This window comes from Rousettus aegyptiacus, unplaced genomic scaffold (genome assembly GCF_014176215.1).
Source record: "Rousettus aegyptiacus isolate mRouAeg1 unplaced genomic scaffold, mRouAeg1.p scaffold_m13_p_6, whole genome shotgun sequence".
Taxonomy (NCBI): Eukaryota; Metazoa; Chordata; class Mammalia; order Chiroptera; family Pteropodidae; genus Rousettus; species Rousettus aegyptiacus.
Window position 1 is genome coordinate 312562 of NW_023416309.1, and position 26275 is coordinate 338836.

A 26275-nucleotide genomic window follows, 5' to 3' on the forward strand; every position below is an offset into this window, starting at 1 on the left:
AGGTTATAACAACCTTAAGGACACATTAAACCAGCTGGACATAATTGACATTTACAGAGCCTTTCATTCCCAAACAGCTGTTTATACATTCTTCTTTAGTGCACATGGAACATTCTCAAGGATTAACCACATACTGGGACACAGAGATAGCCTCAACAAATATAAGAGGGTTAGAAACATACCAACCACATTCTCTGATCATAATGCTTTGAAACTCAAGATCAACTGTAAAAAGAAAGCAGGAAGACCACAAATTCATGGAGATTAAACAACATACTACTGAAGAAGACTGGGTCAGAGAAGAAAAAAGAGAGATCGAGAGATACCTAGAGACAAATGATAATGATAGTACAACATATCAAAACTTTTGGGACACAGCAAAAGCCATCATAAGAGGAAAGTTCGTATCATTACAGGCTTACCTCCAAAAATAAGAATGAGTCCAAATAAACAACCTAATGTTTCATCTTAAAAAACTAGAAAAGGAAGAACAAATGAAGCCTAAAGTCAGCAGAAGAAAAGATATCATCAAAATCAGAGAATTAAATGAAATTGAAAACAAACAAACAAACAATAGAAAAAATAAATGCAACAAGAAGCTGGTTCTTTGAGGTTAATAAAATTGACAAACCCCTGGCTAGACTCACTAAAGAAAAAAGAGAAAGGACACAAATAAACAAAATCAGGAATGAAAGAGAAGAAATTACAGGAGACACAACAGAAATATAAAGGATCATACAAGAAAAAAATGAAAAGGTGTATAATAACAAATCTAACAACCTAGAAGAAATGGGCATGTACTTAGAAAGATACAAGCTTCCAAGTGTGAACCAGGAACCGGAAAATCTAAATAGACCAATCAGCAGTATGAAAATTGAAACAGTCATCAAAACTCTCCCAAAAAAATCGAAGAGGAGGCAATACTTCCTAACTAATTTTATGAGGGCCAATATTACCCTGATACCAAAACCTGGTAAAGATAACCACACAAAAAGAAAACTACAGATTGATATCTCTCATGAACACAAATGCAAAAATCCTAAATAAGATACTAGCAAACCGAATACAGCAAAATATTAAAAAGATTATACACCACGATCAAGTGGGCTTCATCCCAGAGGCACAGGGATGGTTCGACCTACACAAATCAATTAATGTGATACACCATATAAACAAATTAAAAAGTAAGAATATGATCATATCAACAGATTGAGAAAAAGCCTTCAACAAGATACAGCATCCAATTATGATCAAAACACTTAACAAAATAGGTAAAGGAAAGTAACAACATAATAAAGGTCATATGACAAACCCTCAGCCAACATTATACTTAATGGTGAAAAACTAAAAACTTTCCCTCTAAGATTGGGAACAAGGCAAGGCTGCCCACTATTGCCACTGTTATTCAATATAACATTGGAGGTCCTAGCAAGTGCAATCAGGCAAGAGAAAGATATAAAAGGCATCCAAATAGGAAATGAGGAACGTCAAACTGTCACTATTTGTGGATGACAGAATTCTCTATATAGAAAACCAAAAGACTCCACAAGAACACTTCTAGCAACAGTAAGCAAATACAGTAAAGTTTCTGGATACAAAATTAATGTTAAAAAATCCATAGTGTTTCTATATGCTAATAATAAAGTGTCAGAAAAAAATAAGTGGAAAAAATAATTCCTTTTCCAATTACAACAAAAGAATAAAATACCTAGGAATTACTCTAACAAAATATGTGAAGGACCTATATAATGAAAACTATAAGACCCTATTAAAAGAAATCAAAGAGAACACAGAAAAATGGAAAGATATTCCTAGTTTTTGGCTTGGACGAATCAACATAGTTAAAATGAACTTATTATCTAAAGCATTATACAGATTTAATGTAATCTCCATTAAAATCCTACTGGCATTTTTTAAAGAAATAGAGCAAAAATCATCGGATTTGAATAGAAGCACAAAAAACCTCGAATTGCCAAAGCCATCCTGAGAAAAAAGAACAAGGCTGGAGGCATCACTCTGCCCAACTTAAATTATACTACAAAGCAGCAATAATCAAAATGGCATTGTATCATCAGAAAAAAAGGACACACAGACCAGTGGAACAGAATGGAGAATTCAGAAATAAACCTATGTTTATATGGGCAAAATTTTCGACAAAATGGCCAAAAACATACAGTAGAGAAAGGAAAGCCTCTTCAATAATTGGTGCTAGGAAAACTGGAATGCCACTTGCAAAAGGATGAAAAGAGACTTGTCTTTCACCACCACACACCAAAATTAACTCAAAATGGATTAAGGACCTGAATATAAGACCCAAAACAATAAATTGCAGAGAAGAAAACACAGGAACTAAACTCATAGACCTTGGACTTAAAGAGGATTTTATGAATTTGACTGACCTCGAAGGCAAGGGAAATCAAAGCAAAACTAAATGAATGGGACTACATGAAACTAAAAAGCTTCTTCGCAGCAAAAGAAACATCAAGGTAAAGAAACAACCACCCAAATGGGAAAATACATTTGCAAGCAACACCTCCGATAAAGACCTAATATCCAAAATATACAAAGAACTCATACAACTCAATAACAACAACAACAACCCCGAACAATCCAATTAAAAAATGGGCAGAGGACCTGAACAAACTCTTCTCTCAGAAGACATACAAATGGCCAACTAACATATGAAAGGACGCTCGACATCGCTAGTTATTAGGGAACTGTAAATCAAAAGCACAATGAGATACAATCTCACACCTGTTAGAATGGCTATAATCAACAGGACAAGTTACAACAAACGCTGGAGAGGACGCGGAGAAAAAGGAACCCTTACACTATTGGTGGGACTGCAAATTGGTAAGATAATTATGGAAAATAGTATGGAGGTTCCTCAAAAAACTAAGAATTGATTTACCATATGATCCAGTAACTCCTCTACTGGGTATTTACCCCCAAAACTTGCAAACCCATATTGAAAAGATATTTTCACACTAATGTTTACAGTAGCATTATTTACGGTGTCCAGGACATGGAAGCAACCAAAGTGTCCTACAACAGATGACTGGATAAAGAAGCTGTGGTACATACATACAATGGAATATTACTCAGCCATAAGAAGAGATGAAATACTGCCATTTGCGACAACATGGATGGACCTTGAAATAATCACACTCAGTGAAATAAGCCAGATAGAAAAAGTTGAAAATCACATGATATCACTTATATGTGGGATATAAACCTAAAAGCAGAAATGAACAAGACAAGGAAGCAGAGACTCATGGACATGGACAATAGAATTGTGGTTAAAAAAGAAGAGAGGGAAGGGTTAAGGGGAGAGGTAGATGGGGTAAAAGTGGTCAAACGTGTGGTGACAGAAAGAAATCTAACTTTGTGTAGTGAACATACAATGGAATGTACATCTCTGCCTTACTGTTGAATTGTACACCTGAAACTTTCTGGATTTCATTAACCAATGTCAGCATAATAATAATTAATTAAAATTTAAAAATAAGAAACAAAAGCCATATTTAATGGCCTATAACCATATGAAAAACTTAATATTATTCCTTATCAGAAAAATTCTTTATCAAAATGATTGAAATGAAAAATGTGAAGTACTGGTGAGGATGTGGCAGAAACTGGAGCTCTCATGCTGCTGATGGGAGTGCAAATTAGTTCGGACACTTTGCAAAATTGTTTGGCACAACAACTAAAGCTACCTATATACCTTTTGTATCTCTACAAGACCATTCCTAGGTATATGCCTCAAAGATGAGAGTGCAAATGTCCACCAAAGTCATGTATAAGAGTATTGAGAGCAGGTTTATTGATGAAAGCTAAAAACTAGAAACAACCCAAATGTCTGTTAAAAGGAAGAAAAACAAATTGAAGTACAGTCTTATAATGAAATAGTATATAGCAGTAATAAAAGACAGACATGCGACAAGATGATTAATTAGAAAAGTATTTTCCTGAGCAAAGGAAACCAGACACCTCCCCCCCCAAAAAAGAGAGATATTCTAATGAGTTCATTTATACAAGGAGGCAAAACAAATATTGTGACAAATATAAGAATAGTAGTTATTTCTGAGACTGGAGAAAGCTGGGTACTGACTAGAAAAGATTATAAGGAAAACTGAAAAGAAAGACAGGTCTCTTTTAATTTGGGTTATATGTACATAAATATATATAAACAGAAAAATGCATCAAGCTGTACATTAAAGACTTGTGAATTTTATTATATATTTCAATAAAAAAGGGATGAGCTATTAATCAAGTGAAAAGCAAAATAACAGAGTGGTGATATACATGTACATATATATGTGTATATACATATGTATATATACATGACAAAGGACTCACACATCCAGAGTAACTGTACATATAAAAAAATCCATAAGCAAAAAACAGACAACCCAAAGAAAAATTGGTAAGATTTGAAAAGGCATTTTACAAAAAAGGGTATAAAATACCTAAAATATATATATATATAAAGGGTGCTCAACATCATTAGCCAGAGAAATGCAAATTAAAAACACAATGATGGCTCTACACATCAACCAGAATGACAAAAATAAAAATGAAGGACCATACCAAACACTGGTAAGAATGCATGAAAACTGCAAGTCTCATTAACTACAGGACAGATGTAAATTGGTTCAATTACTTTGGAATCACTTTGGAAAACTGACAATATCTAGTAAAGCTGAATATAGGCATATTCCTTATCAATACCCAGAGAAAATAGCCAAAATAAGTAAATATGAACTTATCCTTCTTAGCTCTAGAACCACAAAATTTTTAAATATCATGAATTATTTTAAGTGCAGAATAATCATATTAGATTTACTGCTGGCCTAAAAACCAATTCATCACTTTTAATATCTCAATAAATAACTGAGGCCAGAAACTTGAGATGACTGACATTTTATAAATATATTTTTCACAATTACTAGCAGACCTCAATCTGACTCCTGAACAGATAAACTAGAGAAAAGGCCTGGCCAAATGCTAATAGCTTCACCTTTTTGCTGAGATTCATGTTCTCCATCTTAGCCTTCAGCAGCTTCATCTTATTCATAGTTATTGAATTTTCAATTATCTGTTGCCCAGAAGGAGAAGGCTCAATTTCTTCATCCTCATCAGTATACAAATTATATACAGAACCACCACTGCAAAGAAAATAATTACTATTGAAATGTACCTGATACCTGTCCAATGACTAAAAATATTCTATGTGCAATAGAAACTATAGATGCTGCTAATGATAAAACAACAAACCCATATTGTCAATGAAATTTAAGGCAAATGTATTTCAAAAATATATTTCTTAGGAGAAAAAAATAAATAGTGATAAATATCATCATCTAGCGTTCCTGAAAATTCTAATACAGCTAAGCTTTTCTCAAGTCAGTATACCATAAGTGAAGATCTTTTGGCACCTGCTCTATCATTCCCATAGAAGCAAAATCCATTTCCATAAGAATGATCTGATTTCATTTTATTAGCCAAAACTAATAATTGTGCAACCTAGACCACAGGCTGATCAAATTTCCATTAACTAGAATGAAAAAGAAATTAACACATAAGTCTAGATTTTTATTAATGCTGAGAGAATTCTCACTAAAAAAAAGGAACACATACACAGGTGTCATTAGAACATTTTCTACTCTAAAGACAACAAAAAATATGGATAACTTAAGATTTTTCTCGGTGTGTTTAGAAATATAATCACCTAGAATAGCATAGATTTTTAAATGAAAAAAGACACCCTAGGCAAGTCATAACATATTATTAAACACGTAAAACATTTCAATTACTGATAAATCATCGTGATATTTATTCATTTACATAATTATTAGCTGGAGCCCCTTCTCTTTGACTGCATAATATAATTGTACTTATCACACTAGCCTCATATTTATACTTACATGCCTATCTTTCCCTCTTACTCCACCACTTACAAGTTGAAAGCAGTTATTAGGCTTTTGCATCTTCCCAGTCTTAGCGCCTGGCAGTGTTTGGCCCATATTCGATAAATATTAAACACAAATATTACTGAAATTTCATTCAGCTTTTTCAATAATGAAAAAAATTAAAATGGTAAAGTTTGAAAAAAGCACAAGCTCAGCATATTCGAAGAATGACTAAAATTTTAAATAGAGTAGAAAAAGAATGTTAGTTGCTGCGCCTGATTTACTTATAAAAAAACTAATGTCCTGTACTAAAGAATATGAGGGTTAAAAAGATTTCCAATTTTATATGGTTCTTAAGAAATGGAAAACTTAAGATAGCCTTAATAAAGCATATTCCATAACATTTCTAAAGCATGTACCACCACCCAACAAAGGCAAAGTAGAAAGTAGATAACCCCATTCCTAAACTTTATATGGTGAAGCTGATGACGACATTTTAAAATTGTTGGTTAATTACATGTACAGCAGGCATACTTGTCAGAAGGAAGAATGGCCAGAATTTATCTCCATAACCAGTTCAGTTTCCTAGTGTTTGCCTTGTGACCATCACTTTACTTCTACCTATTGTAGATTTCTACTACAGTATGAAAGTTGACACAGGGGCACAATACTAAATTAACATTGCTAGCATTTACTAAATGCCTACTCTGTCAGGTACTTTCCACATATTATTTCTAATCTTCACAAAAACTATACAAGCTGATATTTATCCCATTAAATGATTTTGTTCAAGACCAGAGAGCTAATAAATGGTAGACTTAAGATTCGAATCCTCCAACTGTCTGGTTCCAAAGTCTATTCTTTATTCTACTTCCTGTTGCTTTTCCAGGCACCAAATGTTGCTGAACCATGCTTGTGTTCCTAAAAAAGAGACAGAACTTATAGTATGTGAAGACTCCGTCTCAAGTTTAACTATACCTAAAAAGGAGGGTTGAGTGAAGATTTTTGCTAGTTCACCCATGGAGTTGGAAGGAATGACTTAAGCACACTCTACTATTGGTTACCTTGCAATATTTTAACTTTAATTCTCTACTGTACTTGTGTTATTTTAACTTTAGGTACCCATACTGAATGTTGAAAGAGGTTTCTGACTCAACTTTCCTTAAAAAAAAAAAGGTCCTTTACTATTTCCACATGATAAATATTTCATTAGATGCATTTTGGAGGATTAAAGAAACTTTTGAATGTACCTATGTTTTAAAAGAATCACATTATCGTGTTTTTTTTTTCACAAAGCAAAGATTCATGACATCAGTCAGAAGCCAATCGCAATTTCTATTTGGAAAAATGTAAACAGAGTAGGATAACATAGTAATTTATAAATCTAATCCAAAAATATCCTTCTTTATATTTAAATTTTCTAAATATTTTCTCTATAACAGAAGAAAATCAAATTTTTAATACATATGTATAGGAATTCACACAAGCATGAAAATTCTCTTACTATTTTCTTGATGCTTATATTTAACTTTTCCTAAATCTTTTAATCTAATATTGTGATTAAAGAATAAGAGATGGGCAAATGTATTATTTCAACATGAATATGGTTCATCATGAAGCCAAGTCCTCATGTGATTTTCACAGACAAGTTACCATTTAATTAGGACTTGTAAATACCACCTTCTACTTCTTTCCACTTAAAAAAGCAGGAAGATGGCATGATTAACTAAAACGATCTGAGACTTAAAGTGACCGATAATAGATTGTGTATTGAAATGAACCAAATAAGTACTGAATTCTGTTTCTTCTTAGAGCAGGAGTTAGAAAACTACAGCCAACAGGCCAAATTCAGTCCACCACATATTTTCGTGCGCCTCGCAAGCTAAGAACGGCTTTTACATTTTTAAATAGTTGAAAAAAATCAAAATAATATTTCGTAACATGAAAATTATATGAAATTCAAATTTGCATCCATGAAGTTTTATTGGAACATAGCCACATTCATTTGATCACATACTGCATATGGCTGATTTTGCACTACAGTGGCAGGAATTGAGTAGCCACACAGAAATCGTGGCTTTCATTTCTTTGCACTGTGGCTTGTCACACTACAAATCAGTGACACAGTCATAATTCAACAGCATTTTGAGTGCCATGTATATCACTGTACGGTGACTTTTTTTTAATCACCGGTATATATACCCAACATGTCAAAGCCAAGAGGAGAAGAGTGAACTTCAAATGGTGCAGTTTTAAGGCACAATAGAGCATGAATCATTTTTTTAATCCATCAAATGGCAAAGCATTGTGTTTCTTATGCAATGACACTGTAGCTATGCTAAAGCAAAACAATATATTTGGACATTACCAGACTGAGGATTCATCACAGTATTCACAAATTGTAGAAAAGCAATGGTCAGAAAAATGAGAAAATTTAAAATAAAATAGATCATAGTAGAATTTCTTCCCAGAAATAAAAAATGAAAATGATATGACAACCAAAATAAGTTTCCAAGAGGTTTATTTACTAGCCAACCAAGGAAATCTGTTTATCAATAGTGCACTAATTAAACCATCTATGATCACAGCAGTTGAAGAAATTAAACTTGTTTAAAGACTATCTTTTCAGCAAGAACAACTTCTGGAAGAGCTGACAACATTGGAAGAAACATCAATAGTCAATTAAAAAATAAGACAAATCATTTGTAGTTGTTTTCCTTGGCTTTTGATGAGTCAACGTTAAGTTATTGATACCGTCTAGATATTTTTGTTTATTCAGGGCGCCAAAACCAAGTTTGAAGTGACTAAATAAATAATACCTTTGAAAAGTCTGCATTAAACTGCAGTGAAGAAAACTGTCAAAGAAGTTGCTAAAATACTACTTCAATACAACTTGAAGTGAAATATGCTACAATTGATGGAATAAAAGTAAAAAAAAAAATTTTAGTCGAACAGATTTACAAAACTAATGAAAATGTAAGGTGTTTAAAACCTACGGTTACTCATCGGCAGGTATTCTGCCACAAATATTTGAATCTGTCACATATTATGACTGAACCAGTAGTGTCAATGGTAGTAGTTTTGTGATTTTGCTTTTAGCTCATGGCTGGCACTGAATATTTCTAAACAAAAAGAACCACTTTCAACTGCTAGTATCAAACACTGAATGTCTTCAGAGATTTGCTTTTTCTGTGGACTTGAGAATGTTTCTTAATAAATTCCACCTAAAATTAGAAAGTAAAACAGTGTACATATGAGAAACATATACTGCAGTAATGTCATTTTGAGAACTAGCGTTACTATGAATCACATGTAATGTCATGCTTTCAAAAGTTAAAAACTTAAATGAGATCTCCAATACCACAGTTTGGAGCAGACATATTTTCTGAACTTAAAGTATACTACCAGCAGTATTTTCGTACTTTATTGCAAGTTAATGAAAATTTCAATATTTCGAAATCTCTTTAAATGTGGAATTCAGGAGCTCTATTTTCAATTGGAAGTTTTCAATCTGCAATGTAATGACATGGTAAAGGTAAACAGCAAGAGAAGACAGTAATAGAATTCTATAAATGCATTTCATATGCTCAATTAAAATCATATGCTCATGAACTCATCAATATTTGGTAGTATCTGTGTGAAAAAATAATTTTCAAAGATAAAACACATAAAATCCCATTACAGATCAATATTAATAGATGAATGTCTACAACTGATTTAATAAATCAGATAAGCAACACTAGCTTTCTAGCCCAATTAAGTAAAACATCACCCTCACAGAAAATTATATTCTCATTAGTAGACCTAAACCACACACACACATAAAAGTACTCAATTATTATTCTTATATTTTGAATTCTGTGAGTAAAAATCTTACAGAATTTTTTTTCTCTTGTTATATAAGTACCTACACTTCATTTTACCTCTTAGCCTGAATATCCTAAAATAATTAGTCTCTGGCCCTTTACAAAAAAGTTTACTGTTCTCTGTTGTAGAATAGGAAAGATAAATGTCCTCCAAGGTATGATTCAGAAAGTTTTCTGCTTCCCTTTCGCATCCACTCTACCTTATCTAATTCTGGCAGGTGAACAGAAAGAAAGAAGAAAATTATAAAAAATAATAATTACCTTGAGAGGAATATTAATACAATTTTAACTGAAATCCACAGCAACACTTGGGCTATGTCTTAAACATAACAGAAGTTGTCTGAAAAGTTGGAGTAAAAAGAGGAAATGAGATTTCTAGCAAAGAGAAACAGATGTGCAAAAACATGGCATAATGAGAGACCTGAAAAATTAATGACAGGTGATAAAGGGCCTTATGAGCTAAGCTAAGGAGTTTAGATCCTCTCCTTTAGGAAAGGAGAGCAAAAGAGGATATTCTTAAGGGAAAAAAACCCGAAACGACAGTGAACTAGCATAAAGAGACTAGTGTAAAGCAATTCTTTTCATGGTCTAAGTGAGACACACTGGATTAAGGCTGCTGCTCTTACTGCTCCCTCATCTTGACTTCTAGCCCATGTGTTTATGTCAAGTTTGTAGTGCTAACACAGATCTAGACACATTACAGTCAACAGTCAACACCCATCTGTCACAGTCTGCTCTCTGTGGCCACAAAGAATAAGTCTAACCTTTCTTCCAAATATCACTCTGTGGTGGGCAGAACTCTAAAAGAATCTCTGTGAGTACCAATCCCTGTTACTCACATTCTGTATACTCTCCTACCCGAGTATGAACATAATCTATGATTTACTTCTAGCCATCAGAGTAGAGCAAAAGTAAAAGAATTTTGCAGATGTAATTTGAGTTCTAAAACAGTTGACTTTGAGTTAATACAAAAAGAGCTATGGGCAGCCTCTAGACAATATAGCCAGCAAAAAACCAGGGCACTCAGTCATATAACCATCAGGAAATGAATTATGCCAACACTGTAAATGAGCCTGAAAGTTCATTCTCTTTTCCAACCAAGCCTCCAGATAATAGTGCACCTTTGCCAACATTGTGATTGCACCTCGTAAGACCCTGAGCAGAGCACCCAGCTAAAATTATCTTTTCTATGAACGGTTTTACCATTAGCTTTTCATGTTGTGAGATTAAATTTAGTTACCTGTAATAGCTTTCCTTCCTTTGTCTGCTTGGCACACTCTTACTCCTCTTTTATAGTTGTTTCTTCTCAGAGGTTGTCCCTAACCCGCCACCTTACAGGCAAAATTAAGGTCCTCTCATTTGGTTTTCCAGAGATGTTGCTATTTTTTTTTATAATAACTGTCAACAGTATGTTACAGAAACTATTTATAGCAGACTTCAAGTTCAATGAGAGAGGAATAATCATCTTTGTAGACCAGTGTTTAGTGTAGAGACTGGCTACAAAAGTTCAGTAAATATTTAGTGACTTAATTGAAAGGCAAAAAGAATCACAGTAAGACAGCACACAGAAACTTACAAGCTACCTTGTCCAATTCCCTAATTGTTCTGTCACCTACCTAAGTACTTTTAGTTTGTTTTCTTCTGACTTTATAAGTAATATAAGTAACATAACAACTTCTATCCCTTTTATACAGTATGAAAACAAGACCACAGAAGTAAGATTTACCTACCTTTAAGCAGCCGAGTTAAATTATTTAAAAAGATAGCAACTTAAGTTCGATCCTTTCTATTATGGCAATGTTGTATAACACACTATTATAACAAGACTTTATAACCTAGTAGGCAACTTAGAGTTTAATAAAGTTACAGAAATAAAACTTTTGTACGAAAAAAATCCTATTCCATAAAGAAACTTCAGAAATTACTCTCTAAGTATTCATCATTCAAAGGACAATTTCAGAATTACATACCTGGGACTGGGGGGGAAGGGTGGGAGAAAATGCATGAAATTTAGTCAGTGTTGTGAATAAGATTATTTGGCAATACAAGGCAAACATAAAGGTGTATGGAATGTATCATGGGATGTTTTCTTTTTCTAAGTGAGACATGCAAACGAAAACCTATTTACCTTAAAGATTCAGATAATGGTGTTAAAGTGCCATCTCCCCTATTTACTACACGAAAGAAATTCAATTGATCTCCTTCTCGGTATACCAAAAATGTAACTTGTTTGTTGTAGGAGGTCTTCTCCCAGACATCATCTCGACTGGAATCCATGTACTCAGCCATCTCCCTAAGTGGATCTTCCATAGGAACTATAAATGGAAAAATTAATAAACAAGCTTTCAATTTATATCAAGTTTTACGCATCTTGGTACAGTGACAGGACATAATGTGTTGAATCTGAACAACAACCCTATATATATATATATATGATAGCTTTCAAATAAATTTCTGGTCTTTTATAGTTAATACACCATTCCCTATGTTATATTAATGTAAAAGAAATAAAATACATTATGTTGTTATGTACGAAAATAAATGAGGTTCTTCCTGTGCCACTAGGATCTATATTTGTTAATTCTATGACATAATTACCGATGATTGCTTTTACTTGATAACTTCTGCTTCCTATGTTTTCCAAAATTGGTTCCAACAATCAATAATTAAAATGACTATAAATCCCACTTCTTTTGATTAAAATAGTATAACACACACATAATTTGGAGACATATATTAGAAATGAGAAGCAAGTGAATCCCTCTTTTTCTTTATGGTTTTATACAGAAGCTGATTCTTCTTAGGCCTGTTTCTTGAAATACAGTTAAGTAATTAAAATTACACAATAATTCAGAACACAAGGGGACCACTTATGTACTAAAACTGCAATGTGTATAATGGTCAGAATGTTGTTTCTTGAAAGCATCTATTCAGATCCCAACTGTCCTAGTATGTATCCAGGTAAGCAGTCAGAGCACAAAGACCAGAGTGAAGCTCCTACTCCTGACAGGCTCTAGAAGCCCAAAGTTGTCCTCAGGTTTGAATAATATTGCAGCCATCATTACAACCTGATCTTGTGGTGGGATTGGGCCTAAAAAGATTGCTGGCTCCTAGGGTGAATGTTCTAATAGCCCTTGAACCCCAGACCTGGGTGTCAAAGTAGTGGTCTGAGAGAAAAAAAAGTTCACCCTCCGAGACATTCTAATGTCAAACTGAAGAAAACATTTGCTCTTTCTTTAAAAAAGCAACAATTTCTCAAACTGCATAACTCTCATTCTAGTAGCTTATTTATTAACAGAATCATAGTACTGTACTACCCTTTTAAAAAGTTGCAGCAATAAGAAATACTAAACTCTGAAAGTAACAAGGTAAAACCAGTAAAGATGTTCCCACATCTTAAATTCAATACCACCACTACTAAAATGCAAAACTTTAGAAATATAATAAGATTTAGCTTATAAAAATATTTGGATGTTTTAATTAACTCATAGGCACAAAATGTGTAAATATTAAAAAACATTTTCAAAACAAGTTCTTGCCATTTTTAAGTTAATAACAAACTTTCCATGTTTCATTAATAAGAAATCAAAAATTATGTTACTACTTCCTTTACTAAAGCCATATGAAAGCTTTGCTTAAATCAACACACAGTGTGCCTTACTTAGGGAAGCATTGAGACTGAGTATGTGTGTATGCGCATATGTGTATGTATGTGCACAGTTTTTCGTAACAAAATCAGATTTCACCAGGTATAAACCATTATATATAAACTTTAGGATAAAGTTTAGTTTTAGAAAGTAAAATATTTTCTATGCTGTTTTTATAATGATTAATTCAAAAACAATTTTAAAAGTTAAACATTATTGGAACTCAGATGATAAAGGTACTTTCTAAATTGTAATTTTCAAGCAAGACTAAATATGGTCTAAATAAAGACTAAATTTAAAAAATATGGTTTCTCAAATACTATGGAGAAGTTTTAGATGGGTACAGTTTTACTTTTTCACAAAGTTTTCAATGATGTAAGGTAGACAACAGCAAGCTTTTAATTAAAAAAAAAACATTGATACAATACAGGCAGAATTATTAAAAACTGAATTTTAAATATCAAAACACCAGACAAGTTCTAGGTAGTGTTTTTCAATTTATATACAAGATACAGAAAATTGTAGGAGAAAAAAACGTATTACAAAGCTTCAACTACCAGAGAGTAGTGATGCCTTTCATTTTCATTTTTTTAAAAAAAAGGGTAAAAATACATACACTTTTAACTCAGAATCCATAGCACTTACATTCCTCCTCATAAACATATAATAATTTTAGTCCTAGTAAGAAAAGTAGGTGTTCTGATCAAACCTTCTCGTTTAAAGACAATACTACATACAAATAACCAACTTTTAAAAATATAATACAATGGAGTTCATATGTCATTAAACACCATATAATTCTATCTTACCATACTGTATTAGTAAATGCTTTAGGGTTCCTGCATTACTCTCAGAATCAGTACTATAAACATCACCTTATGTCACATAGGACAACTTCAGAAGTTCAATTAATAGAAAGTTTCTGATAGCAGGACTGCTAATTTATCAGCTCTAATATTATTATCTTCCTTTTTTTTAACCTATCCAAAAACGGGTCAACAGCGAAACACATATCATGAAATCTTCTTGAAGATGGTAATAACCTTATTTTCTAACCAAAATTATGAAGCATAGAGATAAAATTTGATTTATGAAAGAAATAAGCCTGCAGTGGAATCAATACTTAACTTTCAATTTTCTGGTTAGAGAATGAGCAAACAAAAATAAAGGCCTTGCCCAAAATGAGGCCCACAAAAGCAGGACTGCTCTGAGCAGTCTAAGGATGCCTCTATTTGGTGGGGATTCATGTGACATACTTGCATCAGGGATCTATGTGAACACTCCCAGTTCTTCATAGGTTTAGAACTTTCTTGTTAATCAAGTCTCTGCTCACATCATCTTCTCTGAGGACCCTTCCACAATCGTCTTCCTACTGCTCTGCTTCCACATACTCCATCACACTACCCTATTTCCTTCATAGCATTTATAACTGCTTAAAACATCAACTTTTACATGTTTATTGTAAAATAAACTGTTATAAAGTAGAGATGTTTTCTTCCGTGGAACACTGCACTGAACATCTAGTAGATGCTCAAAATGTACTTGTTGAATGAATGGACTCCCAGAGGTCGCCCACATTCTGAAAAAGGATTCAACGAGGCCATGATAATATCCATGAAACCCAAATGCGTCATAAACTAGGCTAACAGGCATCTTTGGAATTGTATGTAACAATCATTACCCGAGGAGTTGAAGATTCAGTGGAATAAAAAAGCATAAAGATAGAAATGTACCTAAACACAATAATTACAACATATTTATACTATGCCATCCTATTTCTCCTCCATACTGGTGAAATTTAATTTTAAACCTCTGTGGATTTAATCAGGAATCATGATATTTTTCTGGAATATGTGTTCCTTCTTCTGTGCATTTAGGCTTTAAAGAATAATACCTAGAGAAACAAATGTGGTTCTTCTAAGACCTAATAGCCAAAAGAGAACCTGACTACAAAATATATAAAAATACCAACTGACTTGAAGATTATTATTGTCAAATTGCTTTAACATACATAATTTTAACATATACCTACCTCTTCTAGTGTTTATAGGTCCGCCACGCATAGCCAATACCAGCTTCAAGGTACAACCTTCTGAAATGCTATAGATAATTAACACAAACATAAATTACAATTATCAAAATGCGTTCAGTGTTAAATAGATACATAATTATGTGCTGCCTAATTAGGCATAGTGCCTATCCTCTGACTTTTAAAAAAGAGATATAGCAATGTACATAAATTTAAAAAAAGGCTAACTTATTTACTTGTACAAATAAAGAAAAAGTGAAGAGTCCTCATAAGCCTTAAATATGACATGAAATCTCAGAATAAAAGTATTGGAAAGGACCTCAATGATTATGTGGTTTAGCCTCTTCGTTTCATATGTAAGGAAAAAGAGGCCCTAATATGAAAATAAAATTGCAGATATATTTAACAAAATAGAAAATAGGAAAACAGCAAATCTACAATGTCTCCAAGCACTCTTCCAGCTATTCCACATCACCTCTGACCTTTTTGTGCTTCTATTAAGAGTAAAGAATTGCATAAGAGAAGGGAGAAAGAAAAACAGTTAGAAAATATATCTGCCATCAGTGGTGCACTCAGTGTCAGTAATGGAAGGAGAACTTAATGAAAAATGAAAGACCTGATGAAGAGCAAATACTCTCTTATCTCCAATACTTGTGAAAATGATGTAGCCAGGTGGGAATGGGTCAGTATTCGAAGCAAGGGGCAAAGAAGGCAAGATCAAAAGAGAAAGATCTGAAATGGCAGGAGACAAATAATTTGGCATGAATAATAAAAAGGTAAAACAAAGAGTCAGAGGACAACAATCAAGTAGCATGGGGTAATGAACAAACATATCATAAATTTTGGAGTTTATACTGAAATCTAGGGATCAGAACTTTTACAAGAAAAGAGACATGATCCAAGGATTCAGAAGAAAAACACTGGTCATAATATTGAGCATCTATAAAACAGCTAATATGTAATTACACTCACTTGTAATCATTCAAGCAATAATCATCTTCAAGTTCCATGTTATTCCAAATTAAGTGCTGCTGACAGATGGGAATACCTTTGGGAAAGGTTATAAAAATGGTTAAAATTCAAAAGAATCTTGTAAAGATTGTGAAGATGATACACAGCTATTTAATTAAAAGATTAATAACAATAAACACACTTCAAATCATAGGTAAAAGACGTAGCTAAAAGTTGATGTAGTCTAATCTGCTCACTTTAGAGAAAACATGTTTCAGTAACTCTCTGGCCTTGAAACAAAGTACTATGATATTAGGGAGCCCTTTAAAAGGTATCGTGAATCAGCCCTGAAGAGTTTAAGATTTAAGGCCTAGAAGATAGTTTTAAATGCTGTGAAGTACAGTCTTCATTCAGTTATATTCAGTGTTAAAAGAACATACAAGTGAGGATGGGCGAAATGGATACAGGGGGTTAAAAATGTACAAACTTCCAGCGATAAAATAAATAAGTCACGGAGATATAATATACAACATGGAGACTATAATTAATAACACTATGTTGTATATCTAAAAGTTGCTAAAAGAGTTCTTAAGTGTTTTTGTCACAGGAAAAAAAAACATAACTGTATGTTGAGAGATGTTAACTAGACTTATTGTGGAGATCACTTTGCAATATATGAGAATATCAAATCATATTGTACACCTAAAACTAATATATCAATTATATTTTTAAAAATGGAACATTTGGTTTACTGTCCTTAGGGGTTTGTATTCTAAAAATCGAGTTGACTAGAAGAGTAATAGTGCTATATGTGCTAGTGTTTATTATTATAAGCTTGTGTATTCACAAATACACTCACACTCATTTATCAGTTATCGCAGTTTTGTTTATAGTAGTGAAAAACTGGATAGGTGAAAATATCTCTTAATAGAAGACTAAGTAAATAAATGATGACAGAAATATATATTAAAGTACCATTCAGTCATTAAACACACAAATATAAGTTTTAAAAGGAAATATACCCAAAATATTAAGAATAGATTCTTCAGTTCTAGAGACTGGGATGTCTAGGATCAAGGTTCCAGCAATGCAGGTTTTATATTAAGGTCTCTTCTGTTGGTTGATAGACAGCTAACATTTTCCTGTGTGCTCACATGACTTGTTCTTTGCAAATGTAGAGAGAGAGAAGGAGAGCTTTCTGGCATCTCTTCTTAAAAGGACACTAATCTTATCAATCTCAACCCTCATGACCTCACCTAATCCTAATAATGACTCAAAGATGTTTCTTTTGTCTTTTAAAGAATTTTCCCACAGAACAATGTATGTTTGAGAACATGTTCATATCTGCATTTAGAAATAAACGAGAATCAATATGACTTACGGATAATTAAAGACAGCTCCCATTTCCTAATATTTTCTCCCATAACAACAAAAAGGGAAATGATACACAGAAACCAGGCCCGTGGCCCTCATAATTTGAAGTCAGAGAATAAAAATTCAAAATAACTGAGAATAAAAAGGGGCAATCACCTATTCCCAGCACAAGAAGCCTCATGCTCCCACCCCTGTAGAGCTGAGAAAAATTTTGAAGACAGGGAAGCTAGTGCTGGTATATAAACTCGATATAAAATCATCACAAGAAAGAAAAAGGCCATTCTAAGTCTAAAAATTCTACAGAAAGCACTCAAGTTGATTAGAGCGCTGACTAAAAGGAAGGGACTTTAAAGCCAAACAATTTGAAGGAGCTTCTGTGAGAGGCAAAAACCAAGAGGAAGAGTATTGTTTAGCAATTCAGTAGTCAAGGGGGAAAAATGCAAGAGGTAAAAACTTAAGAGTCTTGTAAGAAAAAAGAGAATCACAAAATTGGGGACTCACAACTCCTTCCCACCACAAAACAAACATAAAACAGCTAAAATATCTGAACAATGATATACTGACTGAGAGCACACCATTAAACAGAATCTGTAAACCACTCCTATACCACAAAAATCATCAAGAGAAAAATTAACAAATCCATATGGAGTTAATAGTAAAAACCAGAAAACAAAATTTCACACCTATCAACCAAGGTAAAATTTTACCCAGAAAAATAACGATGAAGCAGAAGAAAACTGTAATGCCAAACTGCAAACTTGCTCAAGAATTTTAAGATAATAAAAAAATGTTTTGAACTAGAAATTCAAAAATTAAGAACAGAAAATGTCCAACACCACCCCCCACCTGGAAACAAAACAGGAACAAATTAAAAAGAAAGCTAACTAAACTCAGAAAAGAAATGAAGGAAAAAGACAAAATTACCTCAAAAATGAGGAATAAATTACAAGATATCAATACATAATAGACTCAAATACATATTTAGTAAAGGATAAGGCAGGAAAGCAATGAAGAAAATGAAAATGACATAAGGAAAAGTAAAAATATAGGTCCAAGAGAATGTACTAAAAATGAAAGGCTAAGAAGGAATATTATTTGTGTTATCAAAAGCCCTTGAAAAAGAAAAACAAAACAGTGAAACAGATCTAATGTTTAGAACTATAATCCTGGGAGGAAAATAAAAAGGCATAGATGATAGAGGCTCTGTTCATTCCTCTGGCGACCAAATCCAAGTTGTGAGGGAAACAAGGAGCAGCAACAAGGAAAAATCGCCCACGATCTAGATGAACAAGCCATACAACCAGCGAGACATCCAAGAAATCACCCTGCAACAGCAGAAGGTAGGAAGGGGAGAAGACACAGAGCTGCCCAGTCTCGAGCAGCTGAGACAGAGGCTGTGGCTGTGGCGGCAGCAGCAGTGGTAGAAGCTCTTAAAGGGGCCGCATCAATTAGTGGATTTTTGCAGTGACAGACCTGCTCACTCTGAGCACCAGTGCTTATTAGGCTGCGTGCAAGGGGCACCAGGGACTTACATGGAGACACTGTCCGAGTGAGGGCTGAGGCGAGATAAGCCGAGACTCACTCTGTACAGAAGTGGCCACAGTATCCACTGTTCCCTGTTGAGCCCTCCCCACTACCAGTGCGCCAGACACAATGCTGCCATAGCCATGACATCAAACTGAATAACAAAGGTTGCTCTGCCCACAGGGTTCCCCGAAATCCCATCTCCCCCCACTTGCGGCCCTCCCCAAGCCACATCCAGGGGTATTCTCAATGAGTTAGGTGCTCCTTGCTGAAACTCACACTGGTAAAGGCAGCTGGCCTCGGTTTCTGGTGCGGCCTTTTGAGGCAACAATAAGCACAACATCTGTGGATTGCTTGCTGAATCTTAACATGTGGTCCAGGAGAGGCAGAGGCTTGGGTTAAATTTGGCCTGCAGCTGAACCCCTCTCAGGGCTGTGCCACTGGACACCTACTTCACAAATCCACACTAATGAGACCAGGAGACTTAGGAGCTTTGCTTAGTACACAGAAACAGACATGGAAAGACAGCCAAAGTGGGAAGATAAAGAAGCAGAAACCATATGAGAGAACAGAACAGAGAATCAGATATAATGGAATCGAGTAATCTAATGGATGCAGAGTTCAAAACACTGATTATAAAGATGCTCAATGAACTTTTAGGAAGTGTAGATAAATTCAATGAGAACTTCAACAAAGAGATAAAAACATAAAAATGGAAATTATAAAAGGGAACGAGTCTGAAATGAAGAATATATTATCTGAGATGAAAAGTATCTTAGATGAAATAAAGGAATAAACAAAATAATAAAGAAAAGGATCAAATACCCTATCTAGGGACAGGAAAGCCAAGGACAATCAGAATGGCAAGAGATAAGATGTCAAGACTAAAAAAATAGGTCAAGGAGCATATGGGACACTAGTAAGGGCCCAAATATCCGTCTGATTGGTGTAACTGAAGAAAATCAAGATGTTGAACAGCTATTTGAAGAAATAATGATGAAAAACTTCCCTAACCTCATAGAATTCCAAAAATCAGGGATCCAGAGTCCCACACCCTGGCACATCATAATTCAAATGCCAAAGGTTAAATACAAAGAAAGAATATTAAAAGCAGCAGAAAAGCAGTTAGTTACTTATAAGGGGATACCAATAAGACTGGCAGCTGATTTCTTAAAAGAAACTATGCAGGACAGAAGGGCTTGGTGAAAATATTCAACTGGACAAAGACCCAGGATCTACAACCAAGAATACTTTATCCAGCTGAGCTATCATTTAGAGTTGAAGGACAGATAAAGATCTTCCAAGAAAAAAATAAGCTAAAGAAATTTATCATCACCAAGAAGAAAGAACATACATCAAAAACATAAAGAATGGTAAGAACTACATTCCTATAACAAGTACCTTTAATGGGAAAGAATTAAGTGTTCCAACCAAAAGACAGAGTGGCTGAAAGGATAAGAAAACAAGACCCCTACATATGAAAAGGAAGGGGATGGAAAAAGATATTGCTTTGATGGACCTAGAATGTATTTAACTCAGACAGAGAAAGATAAACACTATATGATTTCATTTATATGCATAATCTAAAGAATAAAAAGAACAAACTAATCAAAAACAGACTCACAAATATAGTGGACAATTTGGTGATAGAGGAGAGGGGAGTGTGGGGGGCTGGGAGAATGCACTGAAGGGTTAAAGAAGTACAAATTAGTAGCTGATGGATGGTCACAGGATTGGGGAGCACAGCATTGGGAATGCAATTAGCATTAATATACTGGCTAGGTGGAGGGTCAGGGGAGGGAGGGAGCAATTGGGGGGATCATTTTACAAACTATATAGATGTCTAATTAATGTACTGTATTCTTGACACTAATTAAAATAAATAAACCTTTTTAAAAAACCTATAATCCTGGGAAGCTTCTAGCAATAGAAAAGACCTGAATCTGCACAATGAAAGGATCTACTAGGTACCTGGGAAAATTCACCCAGAACTATTCCAATTCAATGTTAAAGGTAAAATCCTCAACTTTCTCTTTCTTTCTCTTTCTCTCTCTCTCTCTCTCTCTCTCTCTCTCTCTCTCTCTCTCTCTCTCTCTCAAAAGCAAAAGAATTAGACTGAACTCAACAACAGTAACAACAACAACAATCAATCTGATTTTAAAATGAGCAAAGGACTTGAATAGACATTCTCCAAAGAAGAAATACAGACTGCCAATATGCATATGAAAAGATAGTTAACATCACTAACCATTATGGAAATGTGAATCAAAACCACTAAAAGATATCATACCTATTAGGACATCCACTATCAAAACAAACAAAAAACTCAGAAATTCACAAGTGATGGTGAAGATGTGGAGAAATGAGAATCCTTGTATATAAAATTGTGCAGCCACAATGAAGAATAGTATAGAGGTTCCTTAAAACATTAAAAATAGAATTACCATATGATCCAGCAATTCCACTTCTGGGTATACATCAAAAGAAATCAGGATCTGGAAGAGATATCTGCACACCCATGTTCACTGTAGCATTATCCATAATAGCCAAGAGATGGAAGCAACCTAAATGTTTATTGAGAGATGAATGGATAAAAAAAATGTGGTATTCTGACTGTATACTGTAGGCTGAGGACTGCACACAAATATACTATAGTTAGTAAATTTGTTTCCTACCTAGACATAGGTTAGTGATTCTAAACTAATTTATGTGTATAGTAAGTTTGAGCAAATAAGTACATCCATTTTGCATAATGTGAACAGAGTTTCTCAGTGTGAGAAAGAGGTCACAAATGAAAAAAGGGAAAAGGCTAGAATAAAAGGGCTAGAATGAAGACTATAATTAAAATTGGAATTTGAGGTATCTGAATGAACTCCTGGTTTTTAACAGATAAAATTTGGATAGACACAAAAGTATGTGTATATGTGAGTAGTAAATATACATATTTCCTATCTCTGTCCATTATAAAGGCCTAGATGCGATGATACCTCAAGAGCAAGGAGCACACTTAGCACTTGGATTGTGGTTTCTAAATACCATTCGAATAAAAATACCTTACTGAAATGAGTGATACCAGGACCGAGGCAGGTAAAATACAAAATGAACCTGGAATATCTTGTATCATGCAAAGCGAGGATATGCCTAAAAAATGATAGGGACATTTCAAAAGGACATATGAACAATTTGAAGCTACTACTGATAGCCAAATTTGATACAATTTCATCAACAAAATAACAGTAATAGATTATAATCCACAAAATAAAATAAATATCCACAAGTCTCTGCTGATATAAATAAATAGTTGGATAAATAGATAATAGAATGCCCATAAAGAAAGAAGGAATAAGAGAAATAGAAAAATCAACATTAAGCAAATACTACAGTAACAACTGTCCCTGGCAAGGCCATCGATGAAAAATAAAATTATTAGCCAAAATGATAAGAAACAGGATGTTTGTATAGTATCAAGAGAATGCCTCATAAGTTATTTATTAATTAAAAAGATTTAAAAAGTAACTTTAAAGTATAGAAATCTGGCTGATACCAACTTAGTTATGCAATCAAAGTTCCAATGGTCAACTCTCAATTCTCTTCCTACTGCGTTTATTAAAGCAGCTGAAAACTCCCTCCTCCAGGAAATATTTTATTCTCAAGATAAAACATTCTTTTGGCTTTGTTATTTTCTTGTTGGCCACTCCCTCTCAACCTTCTTAGCTGCTCAGCCTCAACTCTCTGACCTCTTAATTTTGCAGTATCCTTGGATCTCTTCTCTTTTTCAATGTATACTTATTCTCTTGGAGATCTCATCCTACCAGCTAAATATTGAAGACTCTCAAAATGTTCTCCCTAGCCTGGATCTATTCCCTGAAACCTAGGCAAGCATATCTAGGCTATTCAAGCATATCTAGGTATTTCCTTGGATGATGAATAATTATCTTAAAATTAACATGTCTAAAACTAAACTCTTCCAAACCTGCTTCTGCTCTAGACTTATCCATCTCAATTAACGGCAATTCCATCCATCCAAGTTGCTCATGTCAAATACCATGGAGTTACTTTTGACATCTCTCTTTCTCTCACACTCTACTTTCAACCTGTCAGCAAATTTTGCTGGCTCCCTGCCATCCAAACTTCCAAATACAAATATTTATCTCTCCAGCTATCATTTCATAGTCCAAAATAGCCCATTTCTCGCCTCTATTTTTGTAGCAGCCTCTGCTTCTGCTTTCCCTTCCTCCCTCTACTATTTTCAGAACAGTAGCCAGAATGACCCTGTTAAAATATAATCTGACTTCAGGTTTCTGGTCCAGCATGTAAGGAGCTTGGAAGTCACCACTCAAGTCTAACAAGTAAAAAGCTGAACAAACTAAAAGCTCAACAACTGTTCTTGAATCCATCAAAGAAATGAGGTCACAGGGCAAACTACAACTCCCATATCTGAGAGAGAGACAAGTGAATACAAAAAATCACAACAAACCAGAGCAGAAACCTTGGCCAGAAACCAGTGGGTAAGAAAACCTAAAGTATGTCTGATGAACTGCTGCAGGCTCAGTGTGTGCAAGGATGAAAGTTAAAAACCAGGGGATCCAACAGTTAGCGAGTTTTACCTCCAGGAGCTTGATCGGATTCTCACAGTGAATATCAGAGGAAAATCCCCTAGTGCTTCCAGCAGGGGGAGAATGAAAGTTACCAGTTTCAAATATGCCAAATCATTTTATTCTTCTCTTCTTAACAAGGCCTGCCCTCAGGATAAACCAGTTTATTGAAGCCTAATCTACTGGGGTTTCATTAGAGCCTAACTGAGGGAAAGGAAATACCTATCTCCAGTCTACTCTAGCCTTCCCTGTGAGGGAAGGGAAGTACCCAACCCTTGCTCTAGCATTCCATGTGGAAGAAGGGAAATATTTAACTACACCTCATTCTAGTAGCTATTCCTAATGGAGAGTGCAGGGGACTAGGGAGAGGATGAGAAGCACTCATACATTTCTCAGTTGGGGGGCACCGGTTCAATAGAAGACTGAGACTTAATCATAGGACTGTGGCAAGCTCCCCTATGCCTCACCTTACTCTACACCATACCACACATAACTAAAGGCCTATTAACAGTAGTTCCTTTAACCAACTATATCATATCTTGTTATCAAGGAAGAATAACAAGGCATACCAAAAGAGGCAAAAAAAAAAAAAATACACAACACAAAGTGTTTGAAGAGACAGAGCAAGCATTAGAACTCCACTTATATAGCACAGGGAAGTTGGAATTATCAGACTGGTGATGTAAAACAACTATGATTAATATACTAAGGGCTTTAAGGGATAAAAGAGACACCATGCAAGAACAGATGGGCAATGTAAGCAGAGGGATGGAAGAAAGAATTAAAAGGAAATGCTAGAGAGATCAATAACACTGTAACAGAAAGAATGCCTTTGATGGGCTCATTAGTGGACTAGACATAGGCTAAGGAAAGAATCTCTGAGCTTGAGGATAATACAGAAATACTCTGAACCACTCTATGCCCACAAATTTGATAACCTAGATGAAATGGACCAATTCCTTGAAAGACATAATCTGCCAAAACTTACATAAGAAATAGATCATTTGAATAGACTTTTATCTATTTTAAAAATTGAATCAATAATTAATAATCTTCTAAAACAAAAAGCACTGGGACCAGATCATTTTACTGGTGACTTATACCAGTAATTAAAAAAAACAAATGATACCAATTTCTATTATTGCTTCCAGAAGATAGAAACAGAGGGGCTACTTCCTAACTCATTCTATGAGGCCAACATTACCTTAATATCAAAACCAAAGGCATTATAGTAAAACCATAGACCAATATCTCACATGAACATAGATGAAATATCCTAAAAAAATATTTGCAAATCAGATTCAATAATGTGAGACTGAAGTCACTTCAGAAAAAGCAAAAAAGAAATAACTGTAGAAAGAACATTATAAAAATGAACTAGAGAAGGAATGGTATGTACATAGAGAAGATTACATATTATAAAGTCACGAACAGGAAAATAATTCACACCATTGCGAATGTAGAAGACTATATTTCAATTAGATATAGTTAAGAACTATTAAACAACATTCTGATTTCCTTCATTTATTCACCAAATATTTCAATGCCTATTCTATATGAGGCATTATTCTCTGAGCTAAAAATATACTGGTAAATAAGAAAAAAGACCCTGCCCTGATAAAGCTTAGATTTTACTTAAAACAGAAAAGAATAAGACTGACAATAAATCCATTATTTCATACACTTATCTGTAATATAATGCCAGGTTACTCAATTAAATGAAAACCAATATAGCAGAGTAAGGAGATAAAGAGTGATTGGCACAGGTGAGGGTGGGGTGTATTTTTATAAAAGTGGTCAAGAAAGGCATGAGGAAATGACATGAGAATTTCAGTAAAGTGGGAAAAGAAACAATAAAGATATCTGTGTTTATCGAAGAAAGCAAAAAGGCAAGTGTGCCTCAAAGAGAATTACTAAAATGGAGAGTAATGAAAGACAGCGTTAGAGATATGTGTAGGAATGCCTATAATTCTAACATTAATGAGTCTGACATCCTTTAGCTATCCTGTTCTAGTGATTCTCCATTGCTTCATTAATACAAGTAACATCCCAGGTTCATACCATCTGTATTAGTTAGGGTTCTACAAAGAAACAGAACAAATTGGTATGTGTATGGAGAGGGAGCCAGAGAAAGAGGGTGGGGTTGAGGCATGGGGATTGATTGCTTAGTTGATAAGAAACTGGCTCATGCGATTGAAGAGGCATGCAAATCCCAAAATCTGCAGTATGGGCTGGCAGGTTGGAGACTCAGAAGAGCTGAGGCTACAGTTTCAGTCTGAAAGACAGCAGGGTGGAGACCCAGGAGAGCCAATGTTCCAATCTGAATTTGAAGCCAGTCTGCTGTAGAACCAGGAGTAGGCAATATTGCAGATGAAGT

At 34.3% G+C, this 26275-nt stretch overlaps 1 protein-coding gene across 9 annotated transcripts in view; it reads right to left on the reverse strand.

Annotated features, from left to right (window-relative positions):
- Positions 1–26275, reverse strand: part of ZFAND4 (zinc finger AN1-type containing 4) — a 78150-nt gene that overhangs the window by 20428 nt on the left and 31447 nt on the right. For 8 of the 9 annotated variants that reach the window (XR_001596414.2, XM_016140941.2, XM_016140939.2 and 5 more), the window contains 4 exons: positions 16427–16502; positions 15458–15525; positions 11907–12093; positions 5021–5168 (listed from right to left, as the gene is read on the reverse strand). Coding sequence is in view for 8 of the 9 variants with exons in the window: in XM_016140941.2 (XP_015996427.2) it covers positions 5021–5168; positions 11907–12093; positions 15458–15525; positions 16427–16502 (479 nt within the window). In the remaining variant the exon portion in view is untranslated. Of the gene's footprint in view, positions 1–5020; positions 5169–11906; positions 12094–15457; positions 15526–16426; positions 16503–21747; positions 21868–26275 lie in introns of all 9 variants that reach the window. The other variant, XM_016140945.2, reaches the window with a different exon arrangement.